Source organism: Nesoenas mayeri (genome assembly GCF_963082525.1).
Source record: "Nesoenas mayeri genome assembly, chromosome: 4".
Lineage (NCBI taxonomy): Eukaryota > Metazoa > Chordata > Aves > Columbiformes > Columbidae > Nesoenas > Nesoenas mayeri.
Genome location: NC_137540.1, coordinates 51,655,972 through 51,674,656, shown reverse-complemented (window position 1 = coordinate 51,674,656; position 18,685 = coordinate 51,655,972). Strand labels below are relative to the sequence as shown.

Below are 18,685 nucleotides of genomic sequence, written 5' to 3'. Positions count from 1 at the left end.
CTGCTGTTCATACATATATCTTCTGGCCAACAGCAACAGGGACAGAGACATCAGCAACACAGGCGTGATCTGTCTTAGCAAAAACATGTCTACATTTCTGACCGAACACAGGTTGTGGCTCTCTGGTGGACACTTATGTGGAGGTCCTTGCTGCACTTCAGGGTGTTCTTGGCAACTGACCTTAGCAACTGTTCTGAGCCTCCACCTTTGCAGCCAGACCAAATCAATAATCAGACTGGTGTGCTGGGAAGAGAGAATACAAGCATATAGGCAGCGGTGGTGGTAAAGCAAACTTCAAAGTGCTCCGTTAAACATATCACCTCAATGTCTGCCCTCAGAAATTCATGTGTCTCCAGGGTGAATTGCTCTTTGGAGAAGTGGTCCTTTTTAGAAGGCAGGAAGCATTAGGTATGCTCATATCTCAGTCAAAAGGTTTCCTATGCAGTGCCAACAGTTATTCAGCAGTACTCATTATGCAGGTGAGATATATCGCAGTGCTGCTACTCTGCAACACTCTGCAGATCTCTATGCACCATGTGCACAATGTCTGAAATATAAGCAAATTTATGCTGCACTCATCCTTTTTGTGGTTGTTAGTGTCATTTAGTATCATCTTCCTCCAGCAAATTGACTCACCAAGCAAAATGCACAAGTGCACTTTAAAGTGGATCAGATTATCACGCCTACTTCTTCTGAAGAGCCAAGTGCCATTACTACTTTTCACAAGGAATAACGGCCTAAACTATTTCACATTCTGCAGTGCATCAACAGTGTACTTCCTCCATTCAGTTAGCAATTCAGAAGAGCGATTGAACAGTAATGCATGACTATCATATTGTTCCACAATGGAGATCTAGTGCAGCACTTTATGCCTCTTTAAATCTTAGGGTATTCTTTTCTGGAGCCTTTTCATTTAGACATGCAGTTTATCAGTTCTAAGGCCCTGATTGTATTTGGGGTGTCAACAAGGTATTTCCATTAAAAATACTACTTTTACTCATAAAACATATCAAATGTCTCTCTCTCTCTCAACACTACTGTTTATATGACATATAATCCTAACTGCACTGTTAATTGCACAGTCAGCTGTAGACCAAAAGGACTAGTGATGGCCAAGTGCTGATAGGATTTTATTTCAGAAATATTTTCACATTGTTTACTAGCACTCCTTCTTCCTCTGTGTGCTTTATTTTTCAGAAGGTAGGTGGAGTGTCAAAGAACAACAAGGATGCAGACAGTGAAATGGTGAAGAATATAACTAAAACTATGAACTTAGAACCACAATCCAGGAAACCAAAAATCAGGAACAAGAAGAAATTTTGGCTAAGAGGCTTAGTCAGGAGAAGAGGGGCTCAGAGTCAGAAGCAAGTGCAACCAACAATCTTGTAAGTTGAAGAGCAAAGCCAGAGTCCAGTCAAACTCCATATCCTACATTTAGAGCTAAGAAGCAGCTAGTGCTTGAGCTAGACAAGCTGCAGCCACTCAGTGTCCAGGGATGAGGGTTAAATAAACTGGAAAAAGACAAGGGAACAATGTTATAGCCAGGGATCACATTTTGCAGCCAGACATTGGGATAGCTACTTCTGCTTGATTGCTACAGCTGTCTCTACCCAGAATTATATGTGGGTCATTAGTCCCCTGGGAGACTGCCTGTGGTTGCCTGGTGGCTCGTTGCACTTTGATTGCTCAGGAGTTCTTGTCAAGAGGCTGTCAGAAAAATCACCAAAGTACTTGAGCTCAGATGTCAGCGACTTTTGCTAAGACTGACCTTTGTGCCTTTGAAAATCTGCTCCTTGTTCACTGCAAAGTGGTGACTTCCCTGTGGTCTGTTTACAATTATGTGTGTTTGGTGTTCCTATGACTTGTTTTCACTCATTACCACTACACTTAATATCATGGCAAAAGAAAAGGTAATGGTTCTTTGTTGTTTTTGTTTGGTTTTGGTGTGTTTTGTTTGGTTTTGTTTTGTTTGGTTTTTGCTGTGGTTTTTTTTTTTTTTTTCTTTTTTTTCTTGCAATTGTAACTACAATGCTACCATAGCAGAGAATATGTGTTGGCCAAGGTCTTTATTATGCAACTGTATGCAGATCTCTGTGAATTGCATCATTCATCTAGTTCAGTGATGCAGCACCAAGGTCACTGGGCTTTTTTAAGCTAATGATGGGACCATAAATCTCATAAATGTGCTTAGTAATCACAGCAAACATATTGCCATTGTCACAGATATTATTCTTTCAAAATCACTTGGCAAACACAATTAAAACATGGCTCTTGTGTGTGCTCTGACCTCTCCTAAAAATGCACCATCAGGAACACTGAGGTGAGGCTCTTTAAGCAGACAAGTCATGGCCTTCAGCTACAAAATAGGTACTTCTAACAGTGCCGTTGCAGTTTGCTTAGAATAAACATGCAAGAGGCTAAATGAACATGGAATCAGCGAAGGGCAAATTTTGACAGAGAACGGATTTTGAAAAGGAAAATATCCATTAGTAATGCCAACACAGGTAGAGATCAATGTCATATTACAATGACCTATGCAAGTTGACACTAATTATTCAGTTCATTTTTGTAGCCATTATGCTGCAGTAACCCACTACTTGGTGATCCAGTAGCCTTTTGTTGTCTGTCAGAAAACACATAAACTACCAAACGTGTCATGTCACTGTGAGCTTTACCATTATGTGCAGTGGCTCTTCATAAGATTCATCAGATGCCACAATTGCCGATTTCTTTGAAATTATATATAGCACCTCCCAGCCTGGGTCATCAGATTGCTAATGTTTTGCCTTCAAAAAGTGGTGGTGTACTGCCCGGAACTTGTTGGAGCCCCAGTGTCTTGCAACTGATCATATTTATGTATATTTTTACTTTTACATATGTATATCATATATATGTATATCATATATATGTATATTTTTGGCTACCATGCATAAACAAACCCACAACAGCCTGACCACTAAATATGCTCTTGACAATAACAGGAGGAAAAAGAAATTTTAAACAGACAAAATTCATTGAATTCTTGCTTCACTTATGCCCATTATTGATACAAATAAAGGTCAGTAATTCAACTTTACTGCAAAATTCACTAAAGATTGTTCAGTTGACAGAAAATGCCAACACCTGAAGTTGGCCATTTAGCAAAGAGCTGAAATAAACATGGTGGCAAGAGAGGTCTAAGACAAGACAGAGCTGTCGTGTCTCATTCTCAAATGGCATGAACAATGCAGTCATGAAATCAGTTTCACTCCTTTTGTATATAAGCTTTCTGTGGATTCCATGCTAAAAAACAGGAAAATATTACCCTTTGCTAACTGAGCTACAAGCACAATATGTGTCCAATTCAATGTGTCAGCAGCTTTTAATCCTCAGCTTAGTTTACCAACAGTTAAACTATCCAAGGCCTGTATTATAACCTTTTCAATATGACATGTGACATGATGATTTTTGATAAAGAGTAGAACCTTGGTAGTACAAATGTGGCCCCTGGCTTGCCAAGGAGAGCAGGTCTCTGGATGCAATCTGATGTTTTGCCAGCAGCTGCTGTTCAGATAACCATTTTATCATCATTGCATACTCCAACTCATGCCATAGTCTTCTCTTGCTCAGAATATGTTCACTTTCATAGTCTCCTACATTTTATTGCAATAGAACAGCAAAATATTTAGACTAGAGCAGAATGCAGCAGGCTGGTTTCTGTGGGTGACCTTGAGTACATCTGGCACACAAGAAGTGCAGTGGAGGACAGGCAAGCACTTCATTTCCTATACATCTCCTATACTGCCTGTGTCCAACACTGGTATCACCATTCAAAATAACAGAAAGGAATTAAATAAGTGCCTATTTTGTATGTGAATGAACATTCAGAATTGAGCTTCCATGTGTGTGCTATAAAAATCAAGAAAACAATGACTGATTAGAAACTTGTACCCTCCAAGACCATGGTTTTTTTCTCCCTTTTTCTTTGAAGCTTATGTTTAAGTCTCATGATTTTTTTTTTTTCTTTTTTTTTTAAATCTTAGGGGTCAGAAGCATGAATTAAAAATAGGTCCATGACCCATTGCTATTTTATAATCCTCTCTTTGGGAAGTAAAATGTAACAGCTTGCCAGACTTGTATTTAAACTTTCATGGAATGATGTGAGGGAGTGAAATACAATGGACCAGACAAGAGACAATACAGAAAAGCTAGATGGTGTTCAGAAGACCTATCCAGAGAGGCAGAACAAGAGTATATTACTGAATATACAAGTATCGAATTGATCTTAGACCAAAATAGTATTTATTTTTGAGGAAGTAATTCCTTATAATAGTGACCATAGTATTTTTAGATTCAGGAAATACACAGAATAATAGGTCCAAAAGCATCACTATGGCTGTGCTGACCTTCAGAAAGGAGAGCTATGTAAAAATGAGGACTCTTTCTTAAAAGAAGACAAAGAAGGATGGCTAAGAGATTTAAATCCTCACAGGTAGCATAGAGATCCCTGAAGGACACCATACTGGGAGCACAACACCAGTGCATATCATATGCTGGAAATCCCTTGGGAACAGGTAAAAGGAAATCAAGCATGGCTAAACAGTAAAGCAAGGGCAGTGATAGAAATTAAGAAGTTAGCATTAAAAACAATGATGATGCATCTCAGTGAAGAAAAGAAAAAAGTTCTAAATTCTGAGAGAATAAATATAAAACTGTAAGTAGACTAGCATTTGCTTTGTAAATGTTGTGGCAAAAATTCAAGTTGTTAGTTTTCCCCATAAGTAATTTCACTTGTCTATGACATCAAAAGACAAATTGATGGCTTGATTCACTAGTTCCCCTGCCACTTGTATTATGCATATCAGGATGAAAATGAATATAAAGTGCTGAAGAATAAAGCCATTTTATACTTGTTTTAGGTAGTATGAATGACAATAGGAAATGTAGAACAAAAATGGACCTAAATGTTGCTAAACCATCTTTTCTGAACTTCAGAAGAAATGCAACCATATGAATCTTTCCCTATTCAGACACAAGAATGCTATTGTTGCATGGTAAATCAAACTGCCTGATTTTCTAACTGCACCCCAGAGTCACTTGACATGTTTATCTGTGCCTCATTAGTGCAAAATTTACTCCCTGATACAGCAGGGCCAAACCTCTCATGCTTGCAAATGCTGATCTTCCAAATTCACACACTTCCCACTTAAATGCAACTGGGTCCTGCCTAGTTACAGCCACAGTTTATGCTGGGGTCATGACTCCAACTTTGCCTCTCTGCGACTGTGTTCCTAGCCTTGCAACAAAGAAATGGATACATGCACCAAGTATTTTTCCATAAATGAGTTTGATTTTTTAAGGAATTGACTAAGTACACACTACCTTTTTTTTACTTCTTCTCATCCCTAGTCTGAAGGGCAGTTCAGTAAAATGAATTCCAGAACAGTTTGCACAAGAGTTCTTCAAAAACCAAATATGTCAGCAATGGGAAATATTTTTACCAAAGGCTCTTTCAATTCAGAAACAGAATCACTACCTTGAGGACAACCCAATCATCTAATTTACCTCTGACTTGAAAAGGATTAGGAAGACAATTCATTTTATTTTTTCTTCAGCACATTCACCATGCTAAGCTTCTGCCTAAGTGTTTGCAGTATCAGGACCCTGCTGCCGTTTATTTCCTTCACATTTCCCTTTATTTCATCTATTTCTTTTCCATAGCCTCTCTCACAGATTCCCTAGCCCTTTCTACAGCTGCATTCATTTTTTCTACCGCTGCTTACTGGATTTTGTTCTTGTTATGACTGCACACACATCTCCATTTCCTCTTGATGGCTTGATGCTTCTAATATTATATTTTGAAACATCGTCTTGTGCATTCTGTGCTTCATTGCTATTATAAAAATGTTAGGTTCCTGTAAAACTAAAAGTAGTGAATAGATTTTTTGGAGGACAGATAAAATTGTGGAGATTTGTATTTTGCTTGCTCAAACGCAGTTCTGCCTTTCAGGAAACATTTTTAGGAGTTGCCTTTGCTTTGTGTGATGCTTTTCTGCAGTGACAGCAGGCAGTGGTTTAGTGGCTATTTTAAAATCTAATACTACTGCATATTACAAAGAGTACATAGTGTTTTGGACAGCAACACCTCTTAGGAAAAAAAAAAAAAAGAAAAAAACACAAGCAAATAAACAAAACAACAACAAACAAACCCAAGATGACATTTCTAGTTTCTGCCCTCTGTTGCAGCAACCTGTTCTTGGACAATTCTTCAACATCACAACTCCAGGCCACTCAGTCTTTTGTTAAAAACCCCACAAATACACACACATAAATTCTGGATATTAATTAGTAATCATATGAGATGGCAAAGTACTTTTTTGGAAACAAAATCATATTTATTTTCACTTGATTTACTAGATTTTTTATTTACAATATTGCTTTCCAGTTACTCTCTGGTACATGTATTATATATTAAACAATCAAAAAATATATTTTTAATGATAATTTATTTTTTTTTTCACTTTTGCTACCTTCTCAATACAGATGTTTTTCTTTAAGCTGTAAGACTTTCAAAACACCATTATTGAAGTCATCCACCTGTTAGCTTGATTTTTTATTGCATTATCAGCCATTAGGCAAATAAAAGGTAAGCCATATAATCTAATTTTGTTAATGGAACTTAATGTAATCCTAGGCAATCTAAAAATAAGTAGATAACCCCATGCGTGTCCAACAACCATAAACATGCTGTAATAGGTCTACCTGAAAATACATCTCAGAATACAGTTAGAAGTGCAAAAAGTCCATAAAGTAAAGCACATGGGTATGCGATAAGAAGCTGCTGTCCTTCCATAGCCAATGCAGAGGTAAAAATTTTGGAGGCTGACAAACTGCACCATCCAATAATAAACAGAGCTAATGAAGTTCCCAGGATCCCCCTAGGAGGAAGAAAAAAAAAAAGAAACACAACAGAGTCCCATTGTTAGTAAATGTAGCATCAAATCTTATCAAACTCAAGTTCATGTCTAGCACCTTGTTACTGATAAGGTAACCGTCACTGGAAGAACCAGGGACTGACTGACATAATGAAAGTCAAGCCTGCAAAACAAATCAAAATAGTAACAGGAAACAAAATGGTAATTTCTTCAGCATGGATAAAAGCAGCAGCTTCATTAAGAGTACTCCTAAAAGGACAAGTGCATTTCCAATTAAATCTTCTGGGGTTCCAGCAGACGCAGCAGCTGAAGTTTAAAATTAAAGTTAGCAAAGGTCCTATTGCAGCCCAAATCATCTTGTAGAATTTGTTAGGATCTAAAATGATACTACAGATCTACTCTTCCATCAGGCAGCCTGATGGCCTGGAGGAGTTGTGTTTTTGTAACACACGGTATGACTTTTAAGTGTGCCTTGGATTCTGAGGAGAGGCAATGAGACTCAAAGAATCCTGTCTCAACTGACTATGCAGGAAGATGTTGACTGCCTCCCAGGAGAAAGCTCAACGGGTCTTTTAAAAAAGAGTACACATTGAGTAGAAAGTAAGGGATGAGAGACGAACTACTGAAGAAAAATATTTTTTCGTCATCCTTGCATCCTTCTCTGCACACCCAAAGGATGGTGGCTTTCCTCACTGCCCCTCATTGACAGCTGAGTCCTTCTGAAGTTCCATTCTGCCACCTCTCAGGCTCAGGGTGGCCTGGAGAGCTGATGATTATGGGACTATGGTCAAAAGCCCACTGAAATATTCCTGCAGATTACAGAGAGCCCACTATTAAACCCTGCAGCAACAAAATCTTGCCAATAAATATCATTTCACGTATGTTTTATTTGCACTCTGTGTTTGCAGCCTGCTTCTGTAAAATGTATGAGATAAAGTGCATAATACACTGGTGATGTACATAATGAGATCGGCTGCACTGTGTAGTTTCACTGTGTCAGTCTCAAGGACTTTGAGAATGAATGACCCTCTGTCATTTGCTAAAGGACTTCCTGGTGTCCTGCTCTTCCAAACTACCAGCAAAACAGAACTGTGAGAAACAGACTACAAATACTTACTTAGGTCCATTTATCAGAAATAAACTCTACTAATATTATTATTGCAATTAAATCAAGATCTCTCCTTATTTAATCGACTTAGTCTATTTAATGCAATCACAACACATAAAACAGTTCATTCCTCGGCAATCCAGTCTCCGGGCCATTTAAGGTACTTGGTGTTCTCAGGTCTTGGGACTTTGGGGGAGAAAGGAGAGAATTAATTTTAAGGTACATCAACACTGCATTGCAACTTCAACTGATTGGAAATCAAACATTAAGGACTGTGTGATTTAATGTCCTCAGTTTAAATGTTCATTTAAACCTATACAGTAGCATTCAAGGAAACTACATAGGGCTCTGTGAACCAAGTTCCTGCTCCAAGTGGAGATGCTAAGACACTCACTTCAACAGCTAGCCAAAAGTTCACAGCTGGTATAGGTGGCTCTTTGAGCAGGTATCCTTGCTGGCAGAGGGGTGGGACATAACAGGAACATACTGTGTGATGACAATTTTCAGCCTGTATAACGACTCTTTAGGGGGCTCTTACAAGGTGGTACAATTTAGAGATGTGGCTGCTCTGTCTGGCATTGAAGTTCAATGGTCTCTCATGGTTTGTTTCAGGATTGGCAGTGAGCAGGATGGAAAGGTGACATTAAACGTATCAGAGCCAAGAGAAATTTCTGTGCTTTTATAAATTTGGTCCTTGATCTAACAGCATGTTACTGCCAAAAGGAATGGTCTGGCTTTAGCAGAGAGCTTGTGTCTGGCATGTCCATCAGGGCCAAATCCTCAAGTATGTGAGAAGGGCAAATGTCACATCATCTGCATCAGCTGGGAAAAGGAACTCCTTTCTCCATTCTTACACTCTTTCCTTCACTGTTTGGTCAAGGATATGGCTTGACCACTCTGTTCTTTATAATTTGAAATGGACAGAAATAACATTTTTACAAATACTAGGAAAAAAAATGTTAATGTATTGCTGTCTTTGCCATTTTAAATGAGTTTTAAAATTAAAAATATTGAAATGTATGCTGGATTTAAAAGTTGCCACTTAATTTTAATATCATGTTTGTAATAGTTAACCAGTGGTTTACATTTGTAAATGTTATCACAGTATAACATTTCAAGATTTTCAAAATACGTGTTTTCTGTAAATTCACAGCATTTTACAAATGTGCAGTGTATGGTTGAGTATTCCTTGTAAAGCCAACAGTACTCTGCACCATTGTAACAGCTGGTTTGGAGTTTGCCCCATCTGTCCTGCAATTACATGTCTTCACCTTTTATTAGGGTGGATTATTAAACAGGTTAATCAAGAAAATATGGGAAGTGTAGGAGAACAGATGATAAATAGCTTCTTCAGTGTCTCTACTGTTCATCTCATCAAGGACAGCTCAGAAACACTTTAATACATGGAATATGATCAGACTAAACCATCATCACTCCACTGAAACGCACAACAAGGATTGTGCCAAAATCTTGATCCCACTATATAATTTCCTTAAAAAATAATAAACACATTCATAAAATTGCTGCTTTTCCAAAGGAAAAAAGCAGGGCCATTTTCTTATTCATCAGCTGCCAAGTCCTATACTTTACAGATTAGGGAGTTGAAAATGTGAATGAACAACAAAGACTAAGGAGAGGGATCATGATTAATAACATGTTAATGGTGGATAAAAGTACTGCTCAAGGCCTTCAAGCAAGATCTGGAGCTTCCTTGTACTTTGCTCTATGTGAACAGGGAGGTAAACACAGTCTGTATCTCAAAAGGCTTACAGAAGGAGGAGGGAGAGGCTTACATACAAATTTCCTATTCATAAGTATATTACTGAACACCCACCCACAAACACAGATACATTTGCCACCACACATTTGGTTTTTCAAGATTTTCAAAGCTAATTTCAGATTTGCAATTACATCATAACTATACCTCAGACTATACAAGTCTACTACATCTTAAACCCTTGTTCTAGTGCTCCAAGTCAAACAAGGGTTGACTGATTATTTCATTCTGTCACACAGAAGCTGGTCTACAGAAGGAAAGGAAATATAAGGATGAGAACCTGATACTGTGAACAAAAAGGGAACAGCAGAGCCAGCTGTATAAAACCAAAATCTGGGTGTCGCTTTTAAAATTGTTAACTGAGTATGACCACTGTTTGATCTGCAAAGCAAAAATCACATTTGAGGCTGCTGTAAAAATCAAAGCCACTCTCAGTCCAAGTGAGAAACAAGGGAATTAAGAACTCATACTAAAATGAATATATATCACCCCTCTCACACACAGTTCAGTTTTGTCAATTTCCACCCAAACACAACAAACAAAATGATGTTTTTCTTCACAGTTTCCAATGCCACAATTCACTACATAAGAATTTACAAAGTGTTTAGCATAACACCAGACTCCTGACTTACTGTCCTCCATATGATACCTGTTGCCATACACTGGTACTTACTGTAGTGAGAAGATGACAGCAGAAGAGGACAGGATCACCATGGGCAGCAGGCAATAGCCCAAGACACTTGCAACACACCCATGTGAGACTCCTGGGACGCTCATCAGGTTCAGCAGGGCATGCATGGCAAGGCACCCAATGGCGCTCATGCCATACACATAGCCGAAATGAACTTTTCCTGCCTGGAATAAATATAAGTAGCATGAAGTGTCAGAAGCAAGCAAGTGATCACAAAGCAGTGGGAGAAGAGAGAAGGCAAGCACTAGCTTTGTTACTTTTTCTTGTTGACACTCTCCACTTCACCTACATCAGTTAGATTGTAAACCATGATTTTGGGGAGATTTTTGCATCAAAAATCTCCAAGGTACAATTATGAGAATGTGCTTGTTGCTAATTTAAAGTTATAAGACTGATTCTCACTCTTAATGAAATTGGGCGCTGAACAGGATGGAAATTGTTTGGAGAGATTTGGAAAGGTCTAAGTTTTAACAACCTGAGAAGTAATGGAAAGCACATTTTAGTGCCAGGAAACATCTTTCTACTAGGTTTATATGGGGCTGTGGAAAAGTGCCCTAAGTAAAATGATGTTACACAATTTATTACAAACCTTCAGCTTTAAGCAGGCTTGCAAAAAACTAGTACAACTTCATGGAAAGTATGCTGTTTTTTCAGGGTGAATGTGCCCATTCTTTCTCTTGACTACCATGAGAAAGGCACATCTCTGTGCTTAGATCAATACAACATGTTCATTTCAAAATAAACCTGAGCAGTAACTGTCAGCTTGTGTTCTTTTTTCATTCCAATGAATGAAAAAAAAAAAAAACAAAAAAAAACCAAACCCACACTTTTTTTTCTTCCAAGTTTTATTCCTTTGTGTGAATTTAGTGCCTGTGAAAGGTACCAGCCTGACAGCCTGGAGCCTGATGTTTTCTAATTTACACACAAAGCTAGTACAACAGGCAACAGTAGCCACAGCACCACTGATTTCTTCATCTCCTGCCATCATTTTGAAGGATCACCTCCAGGCATGAGGGCATTGTTCACTCTCAAAAATGAACATTCACAAAAGCCTGTTAATTTTTTTTTCCTCTCTTCAAGCTTTAAACAAATGAAATACTGAACGTTTGCTACACAATACTGTCATTTTCACATTTGTACACCAGAAATAAACATTCCTACATCAGAAATTAACAGTGATTGGGATGAAGATGGTTTTGTTTTTCCTTTGTCTTGGAACTCTGTATCTTAACGATAACATGCATATGAAGGAGAAAGCTCAAACTGGGGACTCAACCCTTAACTTAGGACCATAGAATAATCTTCTCAAATGAAGTGCCACACACATCACCTTCCTAACATATAACAATACATGTATGCATACTTAAAACACAGATGTGTTTGTGCATGAACACACATCTATATATTGCACACATTATATATTGCATATGATAAACCACATGAGAATCGAAAGGATCTCAGTTTCCTGAAAATTTTGTAGCTTGTGGTTGGATTCTCTTGAAATGGACAAAGTGAAAACATCGTTGAAACTTTTTTATGGCTTGCAATATTCACAAGTATCTCTTTCATGATGGCTAAGGAAGATTGAGAAAACCTCCCACTATACTTATCCATACATTTTACTAAAATGTCCAGTCAAAAAACTTTGAGAACCCTCCTCTGCCCCTTCTTCCTGCATCCATTTGGGTGGAAGCTGATGACTGAATGCCAGCGGTGTTTGAGCTGGACAGATATAAAGCAACACAGCAGAGAGAGCTTAATCTAGGGATGATAGAATCTTAATGTCCTAATGTTGTGGGCTGGTGACAGCTCATCAGCTCCAGCTGGAGAGCAGTGCATGCTTGTGTGTGAAAGGCAGCCCCAGTTAATAAGCCCTGAATCTACATCAGCACTGTCAGACTGTTTTCAGCTTGACCTGGCTCACTGCTGAGCTTTTCTCTGGTTCCAGGCCTAAAAGTTAGGTCAGATACAGGCACGTTACCTATGTCCTTGCAACATTCCGAGTATTGGCCTTTTCCCTGCCACCATGTTCCACCATAAAGGAATAATCTATTCCTGAACTAACAGCATCAGAAATCTTCCTGTTTCAGTACACAGTCTTTTGCTGGCCTTTGCATACTACTGGTATAAAATAATCAGGAAAAATTGTTTCACCAAATACAATTAATGATAGCTAGAGATAGCGTGAAAGAGCAATACTAGCTCAGATCACTATCAATTACAATTTCACTTATTAAAGATTTGTAGTAAGTTTAACATCCACAATGGTTTGGGGCAAATGTTTAATCTCTTTGTTTCAGTGTACTTGATCATTCCACACAGCACTATTTAGCAGCTTAATTTAAGATTAGGAATTACTGAGACAGAGATGAAGGGAGCACCAGCACTAGCAGCTAACTGAAATCTCTGCTTGGCGAAATATTTGATTTGTGGTGCAGGGGAATGAGAGAAAAAAAGCAGCTGAACATGCTGGTTCCAATTCTAGCCTTTCTTAACATATGTAAGTATATTGACTCACACATGCGGAAATACACTCAATTCATAGTGATGCAAGCATAACCAGAATCAGGCTTGATTAGTCTGGCAGGCTTCGATGAATTGAAAAAGCTAAATTTGTCCTGCGGAAGGAACAAGGTTAGAAGAAAGTCAGACTTTGTGTGCTTGTTTGCATCTGCCTAGAGTGGGTTCTACTATCCTTAGTTTAAGTGGATGAGGAAGTCTGATTTTGTACGTACGACTGTAAAATGCAAAGCAGCTGAGGCTCAGGCTTCTGCTAACTTTCACACTGCGGTTGTTTTTCTGCTGCAGCGGAGCTGCCCTCTTTATGCCAGGATGAGGAAGATCAAGTCCTGCTGCCAGGCTAACAACCCTTTCCTCTTTTTCTCTCTACTCTGAAAGAACTGCTATCATTTGAAGAATATCTTTGCATATTTTTCCATAGTTAAAAAGCTGGAACTTAATAAAATTTATAAATTATTTTTGGAAACAAGCTCTCAAGCAAATTATGTTCCTGGTGCTATTAGAAGATAATTACTCAAGTACAGAAGGATATCACAGCTTACACAGCTGAAGAGACACTTTAGTATTCAAATGTATCAAAGATAGAATGAGAAGCCTGAATTTATAAGGTGGCCCATGGAAATCCCATAAACATATTGCCATGAAGCTGTGACACAAAAAACATTAGATTGTACCAGAGGAGTTCTGCTGGCCTACAACTGGAGCACTGAAAATAGTTGTTTTTCTAAGGACATGTAAAATGATTAATATCCCAGAACAAATATAGTAATTAAAGTACTTTGTTTCAATATTAGTAGTTTAATATTCAGTATAATTGTTGGCTATCCAGGGAGCAAAATCAACAGTAACATTTTTTTTTTAATTATTTCTTTCTTTTACCTTGTCTTCCATTTTCCCAATTAAAGTCAGTTTTCCTTTTATTCTCCTCCTACCTTTTTTTCTTTAGATGGAAAATAGCCTGTCTTCTCTAGTTTCCCATGTGCTTTTCCTTTTATTCCCCTTCCTCCTGCCTTTTCCATCCTTTTAAGAGACTTTTATATTTATAGGGACATAAATAATAATCATATTTGCCATTTATATTGCAGTTTGCACATTCAAGGTATTGCACTGACAGTAAATTGCATAAGAACTTGCAAGAATCTTCTGATTCAGCACTATTTATCACAGAGGAAATGGAGAATTAGAGTCCCATTTCTCTCACCTCACTGCTAGAGCCGTAAAGCCCTTCCCAGAATGGTCCCACCTTATCCTTGCCTGATGAATTGCTGCCAACAATCAGAGCTGTACTTCAGCAGCACTGTAGAGCCCCTGTTGTCAGTGATAAATAGATGAATTTGGAGTACTGCACAAACCCTGTTCACCTTTTCTCCTGTAGGAAAGCTATATTCATAAAGAGGAAAAAGGTTAAACACAGATGATGTAGAAGAATAATATAAATTAAGAAAGCACTAGTAAAATTTATAGGATGGTACTGCAAACGTGAGCAGGAGGGATGAGGCTGTTTCCATTTTCTTTTTTGAATTATTATAGGTTTTTTTTATTGTTTCGTTTGTTTGTTTGTTTTTAATAACTTTGCAGTTTCCAAAATAACATTGAGAGAAGATAATTTCAGAACAGCAACAAGAACTGTAGAAAAGCTGGGCTGGTCTGCTATACCTTTTTCTTCCCTCCTTTAAAGCCTCCTTGTTAGGTCCTTACCTACTGCACATTCCTGTGCTTTGGGTGTTCAGAGCCTACTCAGGATATACACTGCACAGATCTGTTCTTTGTTCATATCAAATCTCGCCCCCAAAAATGGTGTGGTCTTTTATTTCCACTGGAAGTAACACATCACTTCACCTCTATTACACCTACATTACATTTAAACTTTATGCAGATACTTTCAAAGCAAGGAGACTTTTTAATATATAACCTCAGAATGAATGGTAGCAATTGACTCATTCTATGCCCACACTACATTTTCTGCAACTTCACATGCATCATCACCCCGATATTAACTTGTTACAAAAGAAATCCCTTAAGATTTCTACCACAACCAACCAGCAGCAATGTTGCTCCAAGGGCCAAACAGAAGACCATAGGTCCGGTGAGGTCTGTCTCATTCATAATGCTGCCATCTGCAGGCTTCATTGGATTTAGAACTGTTAACGTTTTTTGCCATATATGCTCAAAATTGATCCCAAGTTCTGCAACGAGAAATTCCGGGATAGTTAATTGCTCACAAGAAAACACAACACTTTCACAGAAACCCATTTGATGCCACAAAGCCAAAACAAGCAACAAAATTAATTGCTTTAATGAAGATGACATTGTAGGATGATGCATTCTGTAGTAGGAATATACTGTCCCTGCTATATATCCAGTATATTTGAGAGTCAGCTCTGATTCTAAATTGAAACATTAATTTATTAAATCCAATTTTAGGCAGCAAACTAAAAAATGCCCTCAGCATTTTTGAGTTAATATTTGTTTTTCCTATATTTAAAACACATCTATCTAATGCCACACTAACTTAGATGTTGAAAAATATGCTAATTAACAGTAACTGCAGAATTCAAGATATTCTAGAACACCAGGGACAGAGATATATGCTTTAATTCTGGCAAATCTGACAAGAGATGTGTCTTAAGCCTGAACTGCCACAGGTACTTAAAAATGACATTCTTCCCTTCAAGGCAAGTTAATAATACTTTGTGCACTGCTTTATAAGCTTTTTTTTTTTTTTTTTTTTTTGCATTTAAAAAGCAGTTACTGAGGACCCCTAGAAACAGAACAAGATTCTTCTTCATTAAAGTCAATGGGAAATCTGCCATTAACTTTACTGGGGCAAAGATTTCTCTTGCAACTTCACTTCAGCTTGTACGAGTAATTATCTTCCCTGAGATGGTCCCATAAGGGAAAAGTTAGGTTCAGAACTGGGTGCCAGAACTACCAAGATGGACAATGTGTTAGATCTGTTTGTAAAGCCAAGTAGGTCTTTACCTTATTCCACAAATCCGTTACCTTGAGCTGAGTCAAAACATTATATAAATAAAGTTATTCTCTATTAAAATGTGTGTCTTTGGTCAGATTTATGTGGTACACAGATAGGAACATCTCTGAAGCCCTGCAGATCAGAAGCAGTTTTATTTCGACATCCTTTTCACAGGCTGGACTGCCTGTGGAGTTAAATGCTTGGAAGTCTGACAGATAGAAATCTAGCAGTTATCTATCTCAAACAGATACTTGCTGTTTTTAAGGCAGTAGTAGTATCTTTTTAGTAATAAAAACCCCACTTGCCTTCTAGTATGCAAAAGCAGGCTGAATATGCTCTTTTTATAAGTTGAAATAATAAAAAGAAATTATCTGGTTTTTTTAATGCAGCACAAGTATTTTGTAAACTATAAAATCAGCCACTAGCATATGAGATGGTTCAATCATAATAATGAATTATATTGTTTGTGCAGTTGAATGACCAACTAATTGAAGCTGAAAGGAAATTTCTCAATTTCTTTCACACTGAAACAAGCTATTTAGCAATTTCAAACTATGAAGTTTATTACTAGTTATGCAAAAAGGATTATTGTAATATTTATTAATTATAGATTTTCCAATATGTATGCAGGATAAACACAGAGTGGAAAAACTATTTGGAAACTTTAACACAAAACGTTTTGTTATGCTGTCATCTAGTGGTAGTGAAGTGTATGCTATATATGCCATAAGGCTAAATGAATCCACGGCAAATTCATATAAGAAAATGCAGGTTTGGGGGCCAGGGGCTGTTGGCTGAAGTTGGCACAGCCAAACTTGGCAGCTCTACTTAAGTTTCTCTAGCGATTGCCACCAGCTAGCAAAGAAAAGCATAGGCACCCCCAGGAACCACACACATCGTCCATGGGTTTATTTTACCTTCTAGCAAAGGAGGTTCCTCTTCAAATCCATCAGCATAACTGAGATAAGAGAGAGTGTCAGGACTGTACGTTGGCTGCAAAATCTGACCCGTGTAACTCTGAGAGGGCAGAAGCATTTCTGACGGGGCAAAAGCTGTGGCTGGAGGCTGCTCTTCTGTTTGGCTCCTAGAACAAAAAGAAAATCACAGCAAAACAAGTAACTACAATGAGCAACTTCACAACTGCTTAAAGCTGCTAGCCTGTGTGCCTTGGTATACATCTTCAACTGTTTTCATTTTGTGGAATCTGGAAAATTTTCTGGGCACAGTGATCACTGTGTGTAGTGAGCTGCTGAGAACAGCTTTCCTTCCCTTCACTGCAACCAACACCAAAAGCAGACGATGTTCCTGCTGGCCTGCCAGCACGCTGCAGCTCATCACACCCACTTCTGTGTTTGTCCAGCAATGACAGAGGACAAGCCCCCAGGCTGTGGCTGAGGAGTTCTGAGGACACCCACAAATTTAGGCATTTCTGACTTTTCCACCAAGCATCCTGGTGACATTCCTCAGGCATGTCTACATTGCTATTAAAAGAGCCATATCTTTAGATAATTTATTTTTCTTGAATCTGATAAAGAGCTTAAGGAATTACTAGCACTATGTGCCCCAAATTCAACAGTTCTAACAGGAAGCTCTGTCACTCCAATTAGGTAAACAACCTGCAACATTTGTGAATATAAAAGTGGCACGGAACACAGTCCTTTACAAAGACAGGTATAATTATAAGAAATTCTGCCTTGGGGAAAGTGTAGAAGATCTCTGGAAGATCTTTCCTGCTGTGTTTTCTGTGATTCCCTAATTATTATTCTAGATTATTTTATTTCTCTATGACCAGAAGGCATAAACCAAGTCTGAACTCTAATTTGACTGAAATCAATATATGTATAACAGCCAGTGACATCCACAGATTTTTTGCCAGGAGGTGTAAATGCATGGCAGGGAGGAACACTGTTGGCCTGGGCTGGTCTCCTGCCCTTTGTTCCCCACTGCAAGACCCAGGGTCAGCCAGATCCGCCAGGTGCTGAACAGGGAAGTTGCAGCAACACCCAACCTCCCACCTTGTGTAGAAATCTCCTTAAGGGGAAACTCTCAGAACTTCTTTCCCTCTTCCAGGGGCAGAAGTCACCAATAGGAAGTCACCAATAGGTTTAAAAAAATATTAAAAAACAAAACAAAACAAAAAACAAAACAAAACAAAAAAACCCCAACAAACTAAAAAGAAATAATAAGATTCTTTCTGTCTTGCTACTGCTATGACTTGCATTCATCTACTAAAACTTCCACTGAATTCATTATGCAATCGTTTTTTGGCAATTGCATGATGGTTTTTTGTCATTCTCTCATTTATCTCTTTGTTGTTGTTGTTGTTGTTGTTGTTGTTGTTGTTGTTGTTGTTGTTGTTGTTGTTGTTTTGGCGTACTTACTTTCTGCTTCCACAGAGGTTTTCATTAGACCCGTAACTGTTGTAACCTTCTTCCTGGTCATCTATGGTATAATTGGACTGGTAAAAGTCGATGTGAAACTGCTCAAAATTTGTCATTCTGGTTGGAAAAAAATGTTGTAAGTATTGATAAAATAGCCTTTGGAACAAGCCAGTATCTATGTTTTGAACTGTCCTACGCTGAAATGAAAACAATAAACCTTAAAGCCACAAGCTCAGAAGAATCATTCCATAGAAACTCATGATAATTTGGAAGTGACAAAAAAGGACTCTCTATTTTTATAACAAGAGAAATTAATCTTC

The 18,685-nt window shown here is 38.1% G+C and overlaps 1 protein-coding gene across 1 annotated transcript; it reads right to left on the bottom strand.

Moving 5' to 3' along the window:
• Positions 1-6,684: 6,684 nt before the first annotated feature.
• Positions 6,685-18,481, bottom strand: YIPF7 (Yip1 domain family member 7; the record flags this gene model as incomplete). Its single annotated transcript, XM_080343672.1, has 5 exons — positions 6,685-6,917; positions 10,473-10,654; positions 15,051-15,196; positions 16,902-17,068; positions 18,366-18,481. 5 exons carry the CDS (start codon positions 18,479-18,481, stop codon positions 6,755-6,757), a joined length of 774 nt encoding a protein of 257 aa, XP_080199798.1. The 3' UTR covers positions 6,685-6,754.
• Positions 18,482-18,685: the final 204 nt, after the last annotated feature.